This window comes from Schistocerca americana, chromosome 3 (assembly GCF_021461395.2).
Source record: "Schistocerca americana isolate TAMUIC-IGC-003095 chromosome 3, iqSchAmer2.1, whole genome shotgun sequence".
Lineage (NCBI taxonomy): Eukaryota > Metazoa > Arthropoda > Insecta > Orthoptera > Acrididae > Schistocerca > Schistocerca americana.
Genome location: NC_060121.1, coordinates 523,158,246 through 523,175,999, shown reverse-complemented (window position 1 = coordinate 523,175,999; position 17,754 = coordinate 523,158,246). Strand labels below are relative to the sequence as shown.

The window sequence follows — 17,754 nt, the reverse complement described above, 5'->3', positions numbered from 1 at the left end:
GAAGGATAGAAAGTGTTAAGTATTGGTTGCGTACACAAATGTGGGTGAACGCTGATTAACATTGCCACTTTCATGCATAAGAATGGACATACCGTCCATTATTGACGCCAGTAACAAATTACGTATGACAGGTGATGGTGTAATTTTGAAGACACTGATTGTAATAAATACTTCACTTTATTGTCGACAAGACACAAGTTAGATTTTAGTGGTATTTGAGAATCGGAGCAGCGACAGCAGGTGCAGCGTAGGCCACAGGGGCGTGGATGGCGGGGGCGGCGTAGGCCACAGGGGCGGCGGCGACGGCGGGGGCGGCCAGGAGGCGGGCGGTCTGCGACACGCGGTACGTGTTGGCGTACGAGGAGGCGGCGGGTGCCACGGCCACGGGGGCGTGAGCGACTGCGACGGCGGGGGCGGCCACGGCAGGTGCCACAGCGATGGCGGGGGCGGCGTAGCCTCCCAGGTAGCCGGCGTGGGCGGCGGCCACGGCGCACATCAGGATCACCTGCCGGCCGTACACAGTTGATGATTTGACTTTTACACAGCACTGGGTGAAACCATTTTCCCACAATGAAAGAAGCACGGATACAGTTTTTTTTTCTTTTTCTACGTGTTGATACAAGCTTGGCCGTCACGTTATCAAATCACTGCTGTGCACCTTCGAAAAAGTACGTCAATTGGTCTCTGTAATGTCGCCAGTCAGAGCATAGAAATAAAGCCAATAAACATAGGTACATATATGAAGACCCTGTGCTAAAAGGTCTTTTACCTCCATAAAACATAGTTGTCAAAAAATATTAGAAGTATTTATGTTTTGTAATATCCATAAGCAGTTGAAATATGTTAGGAATGGACCACTTAACGTTTTAAGGACTCTTCATTTTCCAGCAAAACCTGTTATCAACGAGCTTGTTTGTGTGCTACGTACTTCCACGTCACGTTTCTTCTAATGTATGCTACTAGTCTAAAATTTTACGCTACATTATATAATCAGATAGAAGTTGAACAGGTAAGAAGTTGTATTACGAAAAAGCGACAGCGGGGTATATGCGGATACATAAATACCAAAAGCAGCGGATTAGTGCCATATTCGTATCTGTCCTACGTGCATGCGGTACACGCGGACAGGTCAACTATGGTGACGTTATTACCATATGCGTCCATCGGAGAAGGTGGAACGTGTATGGGGAGTCATGTCTGTCGCAAAACAACTGTTGCGGATTCGAGTGCCAAGTTCCGTGCGACAAGGAATGCTGATACTTCATGATAACGCACGTTCCCATATCGCAAATGTCGTAACGCAGCAGTTACGCCTACTCAAGTGGAATACACTCGAACACGAGCCCAACAGTCCTCATTTACTCTCAGATTCCTTAATGGAGGCCTTCCCTTTGCATGAGGATGTGCAACAGGAAGTTATGGACTTCTTCACGCAGTAGCACATGGTGTGTTACTAAACGATTGTCTTCAACCTGGTGCGTCGGTAAGTTGATAGGCTCAATGCTTACGGGGAGTTTCTCTGATTGGGATACCGATTCTGGATTGCATGGCCTTCGAACACAAACTTTTCGACCACCCCTTATGTATAAGATTTAGTATTACATATCATTAAAGAGCACACAGTGAATATGACCCGACTATGGCGATTCAAATTCTAGGCGTAAAAGTAATAATTGAAATAATCATATTTTGCGGATAAACGTCTATGATAATTTGTCCTCTCCAGCAAGCATGGAATATGGACAACAAAAAAAATTACTTACATAATAACAGAAAATAAGTACGAGTTTTTAATTTAACGTTTCAGGTTTTTGAATGTGTCGCTGTACATTTAAAGAATAACATGTGGATCTAAAATTTCATATCAGATGAAAGCTATACGCTCAAAAGGGACTTTATCTCGAATATCGACAGTCACAGAGAGTGTTCCACTAAAGCGACTGACGGTTAAAAAAATTTAGATGACTGAGACGGAACTCAGTGTACTACTGTGCCCGTGCTTATTTTTCAAAATTTTGGGAAGGCTGTTGTAGTAAGGCTGGAAGAAAATCACACACGAGGCGACATAAGCATTTCCAAAACAGCGCTTACCTTATAATTTTCGTAGTAATATTCTGTATGCGCTGCAAAACGTGACGTTGTTAACGGTGGTCCATTTGGAGAATGTAAACTTTCACCGCCCGGAAAAGTCAAACTTACTGAAGTATTTCGGGCTGTTATGCCGCACCCTAATGAATTTCTTGATGGAATTGTTGGAGCCCGAACGTTTCATCCCGGTCTGCGGAGGACTCGTTAAAGGCGGGTGGGGAGGGGGGTTGTAGCTTTCCCGCAGTTGCGATGCATACCCTGGCTCGCTACTGACTGAAGTAAAATTCCGTTTCCGTGTGCTCGAGCTCCAACACCCCCCCCTCCCCTCCCCTCCTTTGAACAGGTCTTTGGCGAAAGGGGGCGGAACTATGGGTTTCAACAAGATATTGAAATGGTTCAAATGGCTCTGAGCACTATGGGACTCAACTGCTGTGGTCATAAGTCCCCTAGAACTTAGAACTACTTAAACCTAACTAACCTAAGGACATCACACACATCCATGCCCGAGGCAGGATTCGAACCTGCGACCGTAGCGGTCGTGCGGTTCCAGACTGTAGCGCCTTTAACCGCTCGGCCACTCCGGCCGGCAACAAGATATTCATCCAACTGCGGCACAAGAGCCAATTATATGTTAATAAGGATAATGCACATGGCGGATGAGACTATTTTAATTTCCACTCGGGGAAGTTCGACCGCCAAGTGCGAGCCTTATTTCAGTCGACCCCCACGGGCCGACTTTTGTGCCGTTGATGAGGGTGAAATGATAAGGAGGACATCTTAACAGCCAGTCGACGAGCGGAGAAAATCTCCAACCCGGCCGGGAATCGAACCTGGGCCCGCTGCATGGAAGGGAAGCACGTTACCGTCCAGCTAAGCAGGCGGACAATTCCCCTAATAATTTGTAAAGAGTTCAAACGAAACCGCGCTGCCCAAGAACTCATGTTCATCGGAAATAAGCAAATTCAAATTTTTCAGACTTCGATGAAAAATCTAAAAAAAGACTAACTCAAATATTTAATACCCATGAATGTCTATAAAAATAAGTTTAGCCCGCTCAGACACTAGTAGATGACTGAATTACTACAAAAACAAAAAGTATTCGAAATCTGTAGTTATATATCCAACAACTATAACATTTCAAAGGCAATCTTCTAAGGATTGTTCGGTGCTGAAATGGTTTCATTAAAATAGATAAGGCGAGAAACTGCAGGTGCTCTCTCTCTCTCTCTCTCTCTCTCTCTCTCTCTTTCTTCTTTACTTCTCTTTTACCCTCAAGCTCATTATTTCCTGAAATTGTTTCCATTTCCTGCATATTATTGCCACTCATTCAATAAGAACGATTTTCTATGGCTAGATCCTACTGTCATCACCACGCATCGTTAACGCTAAGCTCGGGGAACGAAGAAATTTATTTTTCAGCAAAGTGTACCAATTTTGTGCAATGCGTTTATGCATTTAACTTATATGCATCGTTTCTGGGACGAGCTTTGGGACCGGTCTTGTCTTTGCAAGCCACGTGTGGGAAACAGTTTAGAAATCATGCAGTGTGCGCTTTGTTCCAAAGAAATGGTCGTCAGTTTTATCATAGTGTGAGTCACTTCACTGCTAAATGTTGAGTTATACTAGGAGAATCAGATATGTAATAGGATAAATGAATTTGAAAAGACTGATTATTTTACCTGATGAAGAACGAAGACACTGTATTAAAAGATTTCAAGAAAATTTTAAAATTTTTTACATGACTGGAGCAACAAACGTCGAATGAAATATTCTTGTAGGAATAGTAGACAACCGTTCAGTTAGAAATTGGAAGGTTTATTAAAATTCCTTTATCATGGTCTTAGCGTGTATAAAAACGTCTTCTTCGGAAGTAAAACATGGACAACTGGATTACGTGTTGCGGCAGAGGTACGTTAACATGTAGTCGAAAGGCGTCGTCAAATATGAAATTTTACCTCCAAATTATATTAAAACATGCGCAACATGGGTTGTTGTCATATGGTACTTCCTTGCCAATGTACAATTAATGAGGGGGAAATTTTAAATTTGGCGACGCCTTTCGGCTATATTTTGACGAACCTCTTTGACAACATGTAATCCAGTTGCCCATTTTCTCCTTCTGAGGGAGATGTTTTTATGAACGTTGGCAAAGGTTTAATAAACCTTTCAATTTGCAACTGATTAGATGTTTACTATTTCTACAAGGGGACTTCACGAAAAGATAAGTAAGGAAAGAAAAGAAGTAAAACGGAGTGGAACTTGTGAGCCGATGTTAGGACTTACCAGCTTGTACATGTTGGATGGGTGTGAGTACAGCGGACTGTGGCGACGGACCGCTGTCCGCGCCTCTTTATACCGCGGCGCCGCCGTCCCCTAGTGGACCACTGGGTCAGCGCGCCGCTCCGGCCTTGGCGGCGCCCCACACCTGGCGTAACTGCCGCCGCCCGTCTCGCCTTACTCACTGCACTATTTTTCTACTAGCAGACTGCAGAGCGGTATTCGGTCTCACCAAATCATCGAGACGTCCCATTTACAAGACGAGGCAGTTCAGTAATTAAGACACTAAGGTAGAAGGACCATAGCTGATTTCCCTAACTCACTTAAAGAGAGTACCTAAATGGTCCCTTAAAAACAGTTCCCTGGGCTACACGTGTCAAGCTTTTGGCTCAGTCTCTAATGACTTAAATGTTCATGGGATGTCGCACTCTAGACTCCCTTTCTATCCTACTTTCATCTTTTAAATAAAAATAAATTTTGTATTTTTAGCCAAACATATTTTACTTATACTCCTCGAGCCATCCTTCTGACAGGAACTTCACGTTTTGACTGGTTCTTACTCTGATTTGAGGTTCTATATTTCAGTTCAGTTTGCTCAGTTATCGTTATACAGCCAAACAATGATGAAACTTGCACCTACATTATGATGGGTGTTGCACCAGGTCACTGTATAAAGTACTTTAATTATAGAGTTAAAACCAACATTTCGACAGTACTGAAACGGCTTTCCTCACACGATAAGACTGGTTCAGGGCAAGATCGCTCTGGTGGATGAAAGGTGACTCTATTTATTACAGATGATCGGTGTTAATAGCCATATTTTTGAAACTTTTTTGACTCTAGAGTGTAGCAGGCTAGTCATGACGAGAGGGGGAGGGTAGGAAAGAAGCTTTTCGTGGGTTAACCGGTTTGTCAGTGATTGCCGACAGTCTCAAAATCAGTGCCTGGCTTTTCGTGGGCATTTTTTCTTCCTGATGTGCACGGAAATGCACGAAGAGTTCCTCTCTCTCTCTCTCTCTCTCTCTCTCTCTCTCTCTCTCTCTCTCTCTCAGTCGCCCCTCGAATTTTACACGGACGCATCCTCGACTCCTTCGCCAGCACAGAGGCTTCTTGGAACAAGATAGGCTGTCCATAGTCACTGTGATGTTCCGCTATCGCAGATTTATTGTGCTGTGATAATCACACATGGCTATCATGTTCTGCTACTCGTGTGCTAACTGGTCCCCCTGTGCAGATTCATTATTTCAATTAAGCCTCTCTCGGTTGAGAGTACTTATGTATTGTATGTTAACCAGGGGCCTAGAAGCGACGGAGAGGCTCCGTCCCTGCCGCAGCCGCAGTGGTCCACAACCCCACGACGACTACCGCAGTCCACTTCACCCCTCCTCCGCCCCATACCGAACCTCTCTTTCAGGGTTATTGTGCAGTTCGGCTCCCGATGGACCACCCCCCACCCCCCCCGCCCGCCCCCCTTAGGAACGTCTCACACCAAACGAGTGTAACCCCTTTGTTTGCGTGGTAGAGTAATGGTGGGGTACGCGTACGTGAGAACTTGTTTGCGCAGCAATCGCCGACACAGTGTAGCTGAGGCGGAGTAAGGGGAACCAACCCACATTCGCTGAGGGAGATGCTCCAGTCATGTAAAAAATTTTAAAATTTTCTTGAAATCTTTTAATACAATGTCTCCGTTCTTCCTAAAAACCATCCACAGATTGGGCAGCTCACCGGACCTCAAGTCCATCAGGCGGATTCGTGCTGGGGACCAGTCGCTCCTTCCCAATGTAACAAGGTACGCCAGAGTGTTTATCTACAGTCTCTAAAGTAGAGAGGGGTATCGCAGAATTTAAGGTGTTAGGAGGATGATGAGTCGTTTTGTGTAGCAGTTTTCGAAAGCTTGCCTTACTGCGTGTATTGCTTACTTCTAAATATGCACTATGAATAATAACTGTTCTGCAATAGGAAAATCCTTCCTACAGGAAGAAATGGGTTCATCTAACGTCTACTACAGCTGCCAGGAATATTTAACTTGGCACTAGATAGAGCAGAAAAGGAAAAATATTTTTGAGGTTGACGAAGATTTCAATAACTGAAACAGTGTAATGGATTATGGGTGCAGTAATTACGTGGTGGGAAATATTATCAGATCAAAAGGAGAGTTAGATGACAGTATTAAACCATTTGCGACGATTTTTATAAACAATAATATGCACAATATTCTGACCGTAGCACTGTTACAATTCAACTTTTGAGAGAACTCATGTATCTGTCATTTCAAGAAAGTGTCGTATCTATCCTAGAAAACTGATGATCCCACCATTAATAATGCCACCATTATAATAGTACATTAGGTTAAGCATTACGGAATTGTGTGTGCAGTGATCATCAGATTACCTTTTATCAAAGTTGAGAGCCAGTTTTGTACCAGAAATAAAAGACATGAAATGTATAATTGTTCATTATGAAGTGTGGTTTATAGACGCATCAATCAGATTTCTAACTATTTTAATAATTTCCTTAATTTTTGGAAGGGTACAAAAGGATTTACTTTGTTGCCAAGGTTTTTAGTATGTAAAATAAAGATTACCTTCATTACGATTTTCGCATTTCCTTCCTTATTCACCATTCTCACGCTGTGTATGAGGTCTAATCTACTGTTTGCAGAAACGTCCTCCGTGCAGAGTGTCCGCACGCATTGAGGCGCCATGTCACTAATTGCGCGGCCCCTCCCGCCGAAGGTTCGATCCTCCCTTCGGCATGGGCATGTGTGTTGTTCTTAGCATAAGTTAGTTTAAGTAGTGTGTAGGTCTAGGGACCGGTGACCTCAGCCCCCTTAGGAATTCACACACATTTGAACAGAAACGTCCCCACTATCTTCTTTCTATACCCAGCAGTCCCATGTAAGTCTCTCTTATCCTCAATGATCAAGAAAAATACTTGTGTCAGCCATAGTTTTACTTTGTGAGTGCTTCGTTTCTTAACTATTTCAAATAGAAACTAAACCGACACATAATTCACAGGAAATGACGATGTACGCAGGCAGGGCCAGACAGATATACACTGAGAGGCTGTGACACGTTGTTCAGAGCTCCCTATGGTGCCACACTGCACTATTATCCACCATACTTTCGGAAGTCACTGTGTACGAGTGACTAAGTGAGGAAGTACTGTGCAGGCGGGTGTGGCCGAGAGGTTCTAGGCGCTTCAGTCTGGAACCGCACGACCGCTATGGTCGCAAGTTCGAATCCTGCCTCGGGCATGGGTGTGTGCGATGTCCTTAGGTTAGTTAGGTTTAATTAGTTGTAAGTTCTAGGAGACTGATGACCTCAGAAGTTAAGTCCCATAGTGCTCAGAGCCATTTGAACCATTTTTTTGAGGAAGGACTGCCGCATGCAACTAGAATTCAGAAATAGGTCACGCGACATCAACTGCTTGCTGTGTAGTGCGAGCTTTGTGTTGACCGCCAAATTTACGAAAGCGTTGTTAAGGATCTGATGGTAGCTAAATACACTACTGTCCATTAAAATTGCTACACCACGAAGATGACGTGCTACAGACGCGAAATTTAGCCGACAGGAAGAAGATGCTGTGATATGCAAATTATTAGCTTTTCAGAGCATTCACACAAGGTTGGCGCCGGTGGCGACACCTACAACGTCCTGACATGAGGAAAGTTTCCAACCGATTTCTCATACACAAACAGTAGTTTTCCGGCGTCGTCGCCTGGTTAAACGTTGTTGTGATGCCTCGTGTAAGGAGGAGAAATGCATACCATCACGTTTCCGTCTTTGATAAAGGTCGGATTGTAGCCTATCGCGATTGCGGTTTATCGTATTGCGACATTGCTGCTCGCGTTGGTCGAGATCCAATGACTGTTAGCAGAATATGGGATCGGTGGGTTCATGAGGGTAATACGGAACGCCATGCTGCATCCCAACGGCCTCGTATCACTAGCAGTCGAAATGACAGGCATCTTATCCGCATGGCTGTAATGGATCTTGCAGCCACGTCTCGATCCCTGCGTCAACAGCTGGGGACGTTTACAAGACAAAAACCATCTGCACAAACAGTTCGACGGCGTTTGCAGCAGCATGGACTATCAGCTCGGAGACCATGGGTGCGGTTACACTTGACGCTGCATCACAGACAGGAGCGCCTACGATGGTGTATTCAACGACGAACCTGGGTGCACGAATGGCAAACCGTCATTTTTTCGGATGAATCCAGGTTTTGTTTACAGCATCATGATGGTCGCATCCGTGTCTGGCGACATCGCGGTGAACGCACATTGGAAGCGTCTATTCGTCATCGCTATACTGGCGTATCACTCGACGTGATGGTATGGGGTGCCATTGGTTACACGTCTTGGTCACCTCTTGTCCGCATTGACGGCACTTTGAACAGTGGACGCCACATTTCAGATGTGTTACGACCCGTGGCTCTACCCTTCATTCGATCCCTGCGAAACCCTACATTTCAGCAGGGTAATGCACGACGGCATGTTGCAGGTCCTGTACGGGCCTTTCTCGATACAGAAAATGTTCGACTGCTGCCCTGGCCAGCACATTCTCCAGATCTCTCACCAATTGAAAACGTCAATGGTGGCCGAGCAACTGGCTCGTCACAATACGCCAGTCACTACTCTTGATGAACTGTGGTATCGTGTTGAAGCTGCATGGGCAGCTGTACCTGTACACGCCATCCAATCTCTGTTTGACTCAATGCTCAGGCGTATTAAGGTCGTTATTACGGCCAGAGGTGGTTGTTTTGGGTACTAATTTCTCAGGATCTATGCACCCAAATTGCGTGAAACAGCAATCACATGTCAGTTGTAGTGTAATATATTTGTCCAATGAATAGCCGTTTATCATCTGCAGTTATTCTTGGTGTAGAAATTTTAATGGCGAGTAGTGTATTTGTGACAAACAAGACTACAAATACGATTGCTGCATATTTGTTACAAACAAGGCTACTAATATCATTGCTGTTCGTTTTGTTGTCAGTAATTCAAGCTGTGCTTTTACTGTTCCTTCTCATTTACGCTCACTGAAAACACAACGTATCCAGAAATAAACAGCAAAGTATTTGTGATATACAAGAATATAAATGTAATTGTTGCTCATTAGACTTGGAGCAATTAGATTAGATTTCTACTTAACTACACCCTTTGAAATCGCGAAATATAAGAGATTGCAGACCACTCTCACTTCCGATTCGGTGTCATGCTGCTTAATGTTCTTAGGGAAGATGATCTTTATTATTATCTGACTTCATACATCATGATGAAATGGTGAGCAGTAGTTAACCCTCTTGCTTGTATGCTCTAGTGAAGGAATAGCGGTAAGCTTCACCTGCTTTCAAAGGAATAGGATGTCGATTTAAACGACTGCAGTAAAAGTATTGGACGACTGACGGCCGAGTGAAGGGTGTTTTTTCTGTGGAACCTGTGTGAAAACATTTCCGGACTGCCGAGTTCCGCGGTCTCACTGTGCAGACACGTTTGGATGGGGCCGGTCGGTCACCGGTCGCGTCCAGGTAGGCTGACTAGCGCCAATGGCCAAAGCATTGAAGACGGGCAATAAAGCAGACGATGGGTCCTTTTTAGGCAGGAAGTCGACGAGACAACTGTGAGCGATCTGCGAATTTCCGTGGGACAGGCCAATGGCGCCCATCGTCCAGACTCTGTTACGAAAACATATTTGTGGAGGTATGAGGCTTTTAGCGAGTTTATGCCCATTCTTTGGAAACTTCGAAAATGACAGAACAGGGGAGATAACAATCTTTTTATGGAGGGCTGTGGTTCCATCCTGGTCGTGTTGTCAGTAAAAGACAGGGCTTAAACACGTGGTAATGGGGCCACAAATCTGAATCTTTTTTTTTTCTCCCAATTAACTTTAAAGTCTCTGACTGGTCAAATCGGTGTTTGCAGAGCAAGGAGCAGTCTCCCATCTTTGAATCCGGCCCTCCAGCTCGTGATTGGGTTGTGCTTAACTGGGAGTAGCCTAAGATGTAAATGTACTTTGCTACCGAGTTGAGGAGGAAGCGGACAGAAAGAGATGATGTCACACCTGTACTGGCGCTTCGCTAGTAAAGAACTGAAGGTCTCAACCTAAACGGTGAGACTTGTGTCCTTTGCTAGTGTTCCACTTATAACCTGTGCCAGTCACCTTCTGAACCATCAGAAGTACTGCTTCTAGCATCACGCACACAATGTGTGATGCGTGGGTGTACTTATTTGTCTTGAGTCGGCCGTTTAAGCATTTGACATATTCCGTCACGCATAGTATTGGGACGGAGACAAATTGGTTTGGCAGACCAGCAAACATGTCCACCTGCACACTGGACTCCACCGAGGTTTCAGAGGCTTCCGAATTAGCCGAACGAGATGCCGTGTACTTGCATTTTTCGGGGCGCGGCATTAATAACAGATGCTACCGTCCATGACTTTTGCCGCCGAACGCATCGTGGTGTGCCGCCCTGACCAGGAGAAGGGTAAAGTATTCGCCGCTACGGCGTAGGGCTCCGATATATGTTCCTCAGCACCCTGTTCTTTCGAACCATATTTTTCTTTTTCGGAATAGTAGAGTATAGATGCTTGATTGTGGAGTAGTTTTTGTGCCATACCCCGGATTCACGTGTATGAAGTCAGATAGAGCGATTAGTGTTATGGTTAGTGTCGTGTGTCGATCCCCAGCTGATCACTTTGTCCACCATAAATTCCATACTTGTGAGAGCGTTTGTCAAATGAAAATCATTCTGTGACGTTTCTTTAGTCATTTCTTTGTCTTGTGATGTTAAGAATGATTAAATCTATTGTCATTTAGATCACAACTTCTCCCAGTGTTTTGATTAACATTACCTATGCCATTTTTATTAAAGTCATAATTACAGAAGAAAGTAGCAAGCTTTCAAATATTCCAAATAAAAACGGTGAAATATTTGTAGCAAAAATAATATAAACATCATTGCTGGCTGTTTCACTCACAGCAGCGTCGTCTTCCGTTTTTTAATCCGAATCAAGTTACGAAATCGAAGAAATTCATTTCTGATAGAGTGCGCTCTTATATGCAGATAATATCGAACATTGCAGAATATAATTCTGCTTCATGAGTAAGAAAGCCCTAGTGTGTGTTAAAAACGCGAAGACGAAAAAACAAAAGCAAAGGAAACTGTATATCAGGACGCGAACATATTTCCTTAGACTCCCCTGTTGCACGTCTCTAACCTCGTGACCACTCCGATCAGTTACCGTTTCGACAATTATTATCGTTCGTCTTAGAATTCCCTAAGGACTTGACAGTCGATGTGTCTTCAAGTGACATTAAATTAAAATGAATCATACCCGCAGTGACGTTTTTATGATAAAACTTCAGTGAGCTCTTGCTCTGAAACAGCATACTGTCATAACACGGAATTTGTAATTCGGTAACAACGAAATACGATGATTCCTCAAAAAGTTAACGAGGATGGGAGGTGACGTGACCGATTTCCGATTTCAGACGAACGCCATTCGAAAGTGGTTGTGGCTTCCTCATTTCTGTCACTCACCACTTCGTGGTTATTTTAAAAGCGAAATAGTACGTGGCGAACTTGTGAGATATGAAATTGCGGAATTTCTTTTCGAAATCATGCCTTAAGTTTTCGCAGTAAATAACTGCACGGAAAAGAGCAGTGAAACTACGAATATGTCTCACTTTATGTGCGTAGTGTTTAAAAGTTACCGGTTTTGTTGATTTATGCTGTACGCCAGCACAGAAAGAACTTTCATGTGTTAACTTTACGTGAATATGTGAATTTATTACTTTAGGCTAGGTTTCGTAATGTCCTTATGCACTATCATGTAGGTCCCCCTACCATGCTTCTTTGTTTTGGCTTCCAACAACGTGGCGGAGAGTTGTTTAATTTGCTTCACTTTGGTCGTAGCGCTGCTTCACTATGGTTTTCTATCTCTTCGGACGGGACTGTCATCAATGTAATCCTTAGAACTTTTCATTCAAATAAAAATTAATTGTTTACGGAGTTAACAAATTTATGCGAGGTAAATTACAATTGAGCGAGGAACTCTAATTGAGACAGACTAAATAGAAGGTTTCGCGGGGGCGAACTGGGCAGTAACGATGAATAAAAGATCGGTGGTTCTCTCGTTACGGTTCTGTGGCGGGTGGTAACGAGAACGTGTTGCAGTAATGCCCAGGCGGACTGGATTACGCGTGCCGCGAGTGACCCAGTGAGAGGGCGGGCCGTGTAAACCGCCAGACTCCGCCCAATTGTGCCAGTAGCCCGTAGCTCGCCGCCTTCCCCTATCAATATGAGAAATCTCTTGAGTGTAAGGTTTGGGCAAAATACAGCGAAGAGCCGCGCTAAACAGACTTAATCGCTTCGACGATCGGTACTTAAAAATCCTGGATGATAGTTCCGAACAGTCTTAGCTACTGGCAATCACACTGTCACACTGTCAGCAAGAGGGTCTAATGCATGGGTCTCTATCACAGAGAGAGATATAATCAGCACGAGTACACTATCTGTCTCCTCCCAACCCTGAAAAAGAAAAAAGAATGGGTTCTGTACCTCAAACGGTAAAAACAGCAACCTTATAAGATCACTTCGTTGTCCGTCTATTAGGATACCTTTTTCTCAGAAAAGAGGGGAAATATAGAGCTGAAATTTGCGTCAAATACTGGGTTCTAAGGTATTTTGGTGGAGTAAAAACATTTAAGCTTCTAAGTGACGCATTCAAAAGATTTGGCCATTTACCTCAGCTTTTTAATACTCACAATCTCACACATCAAAACCTATAGGGTACCTCCCGTTGACCTAGAATAACGAAGTTTGGCAGGAACCAGTATTTCACAATACAAGTTAATGAAAAATTCCGAATATTGTTAATTTGTAATTAAATCCCTTTTTGCCATTTGTTGACAGTCTGTCTGTCTGTCTGTTAAGATCCCTTTTCTCATGAACGGGCAGAGGTTTCAAGACGAAACTTACGTCAGTACTATCTATGGTCCTTTGGTGGTGCGAAACCATTTAAGTTTCTAAGCCAATGCAATCAAAAGATACTCCCATTTATGACACATATTTTGTTACTCACTAACTCAAAACCTATAGATGAACTGTCTACACACACAGACAGAACTCGCACTTGTCCGGTTTCTTTCGCCAGCAGTCTTCTGACTGGTTGGATGCGGCCCGCCACGAATTCCTCTCCCGTAACAACCTCTTTATCTCGGAGTAGCACTTCCATCCACGTATTCAAATATCACCATTCTCTTACAGACTGTACCCTCTACAGTTCTGTCTAGTACGGTGGATTAGTTGATTCGTGCGAGGGGAACATACAACGAGGTCATTGGTCCCATCGGATTAGGGAAGGATGGGGAAGGAAGTCGGCTGTGCCCTTTCACAGGGACCATCCCGTCCACCGGGGGCCTGACCGGACAATAACCCTGTAAGAGTGGTTCGGTGTGGGGCGGCGGAGGGGTGGACTGCGGTAGTCGTCGTCGGGTTGTGGACCACTGCGGCTGCGGCGGGGACGGAGCCTCGCCGTCGTTTCTAGGCCCCCGGTTAACATACAATACAGAGATTCCGAAATCAGATACTGGATTGTAAGGCGTACCCAGGAGCAGATATACACTCCTGGAAATGGAAAAAAGAACACATTGACACCGGCGTGTCAGACCCACCATACTTGCTCCGGACACTGCGAGAGGGCTGTACAAGCAATGATCACACGCACGGCACAGCGGACACACCAGGAACCGCGGTGTTGGCCGTCGAATGGCGCTAGCTGCGCAGCATTTGTGCACCGCCGCCGTCAGTGTCAGCCAGTTTGCCGTGGCATACGGAGCTCCATCGCAGTCTTTAACACTGGTAGCATGCCGCGACAGCGTGGACGTGAACCGTATGTGCAGTTGACGGACTTTGAGCGAGGGCATATAGTGGGCATGCGGGCGGCCGGGTGGACGTACCGCCGAATTGCTCAACACGTGGGGCGTGAGGTCTCCACAGTACATCGATGTTGTCGCCAGTGGTCGGCGGAAGGTGCACGTGCCCGTCGACCTGGGACTGGACCGCAGCGACGCACGGATGCACGCCAAGACCGTAGGATCCTACGCAGTGCCGTAGGGGACCGCACCGCCACTTACCAGCAAATTAGGGACACTGTTGCTCCTGGGGTATCGGCGAGGACCATTCGCAACCGTCTCCATGAAGCTGGGCTACGGTCCCGCACACCGTTAGGCCGTCTTCCGCTCACGCCCCAACATCGTGCAGCCCGCCTCCAGTGGTGTTGCGACAGGCGTGAACGGAGGGACGAATGGAGACGTGTCGTCTTCAGCGATGAGAGTCGCTTCTGCCTTGGTGCCAATGATGGTCGTATGCGTGTTTGGCGCCGTGCAGGTGAGCGCCACAATCAGGACTGCATACGACCGAGGCACACAGGGCCAACACCCGGCATCATGGTGTGGGGAGCGATCTCCTACACTGGCCGTACACCACTGGTGATCGTCGAGGGGACACTGAATAGTGCACGGTACATCCAAACCGTCATCGAACCCATCGTTCTACCATTCCTAGACCGGCAACGGAACTTGCTGTTCCAACAGGACAATGCACGTCCGCATGTATCCCGTGCCACCCAACGTGCTCTAGAAGGTGTAAGTCAACTACCCTGGCCAGCAAGATCTCCGGATCTGTCCCCCATTGAGCATGTTTGGGACTGGATGAAGCGTCGTCTCACGCGGTCTGCACGTCCAGCACGAACGCTGGTCCAACTGAGGCGCCAGGTGGAAATGGCATGGCAAGCCGTTCCACAAGACTACATCCAGCATCTCTACGATCGTCTCCATGGGAGAATAGCAGCCTGCATTGCTGCGAAAGGTGGATATATACTGTACTAGTGCCGACATTGTGCATGCTCTGTTGCCTGTGTCTATGTGCCTGTGGTTCTGTCAGTGTGATCATGTGATGTATCTGACCCCAGGAATGTGTCAATAAAGTTTCCCCTTCCTGGGACAATGAATTCACGGTGTTCTTATTTCAATTTCCAGGAGTGTAGACTCAGATCACAATATAGTAGTGATGAAGAGTGGGCTGAAGTTCAAGACATTAGTCAGGAAGAATCAATATGCAAAGAAGTGGGATACGGAAGTACTAAGGAATGACGAGATACGTTTGAAGTTCTCTAACGCCATAGATACAGCAATAAGGAATAGCGCAGTAGGCAGTACAGTTGAAGAGGAATGGACATCTCTAAAAAGGGCCATCACAAAAGTTGGGAAGGAAAACATATGTACAAAGAAGGTAGCTGCGAAGAAACCATGGGTAACAGAGGAAATACTTCAGTTGATTGATGGAAGGAGGAAGTACAAACATGTTCCGGGAAAATCAGGAATACAGAAATACAAGTCGCTGAGGAATGAAATAAATAGGAAGTGCAGGGAAGCTAAGACGAAATGGCTGCAGGAAAAACGTGAAGACATCGAAAAAGATATGATTGCCGGAAGGACAGACTCAGCATTCAGGAAAGTCAAAACAACCTTTGGTGACGTTAAAAGCAACGGTGGTAACATTAAGAGAGAACGGAAATTCCACTGTTACATGCAGAGGAGAGAGCAGATAGGTGGAAAGAATACATTGAAAGCCTCTATGAGGGTGAAGATTTGTCTGATGTGATAGAAGAAGGAACAGGAGTCGATTTAGAAGAGATAGGGGATCCAGTATTGGAATCGGAATTTAACAGAGCTTTGGAGGATGTACGGTCAAATAAGACAGAAGGGATAGATAACATTCCATCAGAATTTCTAAAATCATTGGGTGAAGTGGCAACAAAACGACTATTCACGTTGGTGTGTAGAATACATGAGTCTGGCGATATGCCATCTGACTTTCGGAAAAGCATCATCCACACAATTCCGAAGACGGCAAGAGCTGACAAGTGCGACAATTATCGCACAATCAGCTTAACAGCTCATGCATCGAAGCTGCTTACAAGAATAATACACAGAAGAATGGAAAAGAAAATTGAGAATGCGCAAGGTGTCGATCAGTTTGGCGATAGGAAAAGTAAAGGGACGAGAGAGGCAATTCTGACGTTGCGGCTAATAATGGAAGCAAGGTTAAAGAAAAATCAAGACACTTTCATAGGATTTGTCGACCTGGAAAAAGCGTTCGACAATATAAAATGGTGCAAGCTGTTCGAGATTCTGAAAAAAGTAGGGGTAAGCTATAGGGAGAGACGGGACATATACCACAATCAAGAGGGAATAAAAAGAGTGGACGATCAAGAACGAAGTGCTCGTATTGAAAAGGATGTAAGACAAGGCTGTAGCCTTTCGCCCCTACTTTTCAATCTGTACATCGAGGAAGCAGTGATGGAAATAAAAGAAAAGTTCAGGAGTGGAATTAAAATACGGGGTGAAAGGATATCAATGATACGATTCGCTGATGACATTGCTATCCTGAGTGAAGGTGAAGAAGAATTAAATGATCTGCTGAACGGAATGAACAGTCTAATGAGTACACAGTATGGTTTGAGAGTAAATCGGAGAAAGACGAAGGTAATGAGAAGTAGTAGAAATGAGAACAGCGAGAAACTTAACATCGGGATTGATGGTCACGAAGTCAATGAAGTTAAGGAATTCTGCTACTTAGGCAGTAAAATAACCAATGACGGACGGAGCAAGGAGGACATCAAAAGCAGACTCGCTATGGCAAAAAAGGCATTTCTGGCCAAGAGAAGTCTACTAATATCAAATACCGGCCTTAATTTCAGGAAGAAATTTCTGAGGCTGTACGTATGGAGTACAGCATTGTATGGTAGTGAAACATGGACTGTGGGAAAACCGGAACAGAAGAGAATTGAAGCATTTGAGATGTGGTGCTATAGATGAATGTTGAAAATTAGGTGGACTGATAAGGTAAGGAATGAGGAGGTTCTACGCAGAATCGGATTGGATAGGAATATGTGGCAAACACTGGTAAGGAGAAGGGACAGGATGATAGGACATCTGCTAAGGCATGAGGGAATGACTTCCATGGTACTAGAGGGAGCTGTAGAGGGCAAAAACTGTAGAGGAAGACAGAGATTGGAATACGTCAAGCAAATAATTGAGGGCGTTGGCTGCAAGTGCTACTCTGAGATGAAGAGGTTAGCACAGGAAATGAATTCGTGGCGGGCCGCATCAAACCAGTCAGTAGGCTGATGACCAAAAAAAAAGAAAAAACAATACGTCTAAAGGTACTGAACACAAATTTGAGTTTTTACCATTGTTTTTAATAGTGCTTTTTAAATGACGCAACTGTGGCAGTATGCAGTTTTGATATAAATTTATTAAATTTTAGACCCTTCTTGGTTGTAATTTTGGACAATAATTTGTTTTGGGAATTATCAAT

The 17,754-nt window shown here is 44.9% G+C and overlaps 1 protein-coding gene across 1 annotated transcript; it reads right to left on the bottom strand.

Annotated features, from left to right (window-relative positions):
• Positions 1-158: 158 nt before the first annotated feature.
• On the bottom strand, positions 159-4,456 carry LOC124607459 (cuticle protein 12.5-like). The gene is made up of 2 exons (XM_047139796.1): positions 4,372-4,456; positions 159-505 (listed from the first exon to the last, which is right to left on the bottom strand). Exons 1-2 carry the CDS (start codon positions 4,381-4,383, stop codon positions 206-208), a joined length of 312 nt encoding a protein of 103 aa, XP_046995752.1. The 5' UTR covers positions 4,384-4,456; the 3' UTR covers positions 159-205.
• Between the last annotated feature and the right edge of the window lie 13,298 nt (positions 4,457-17,754).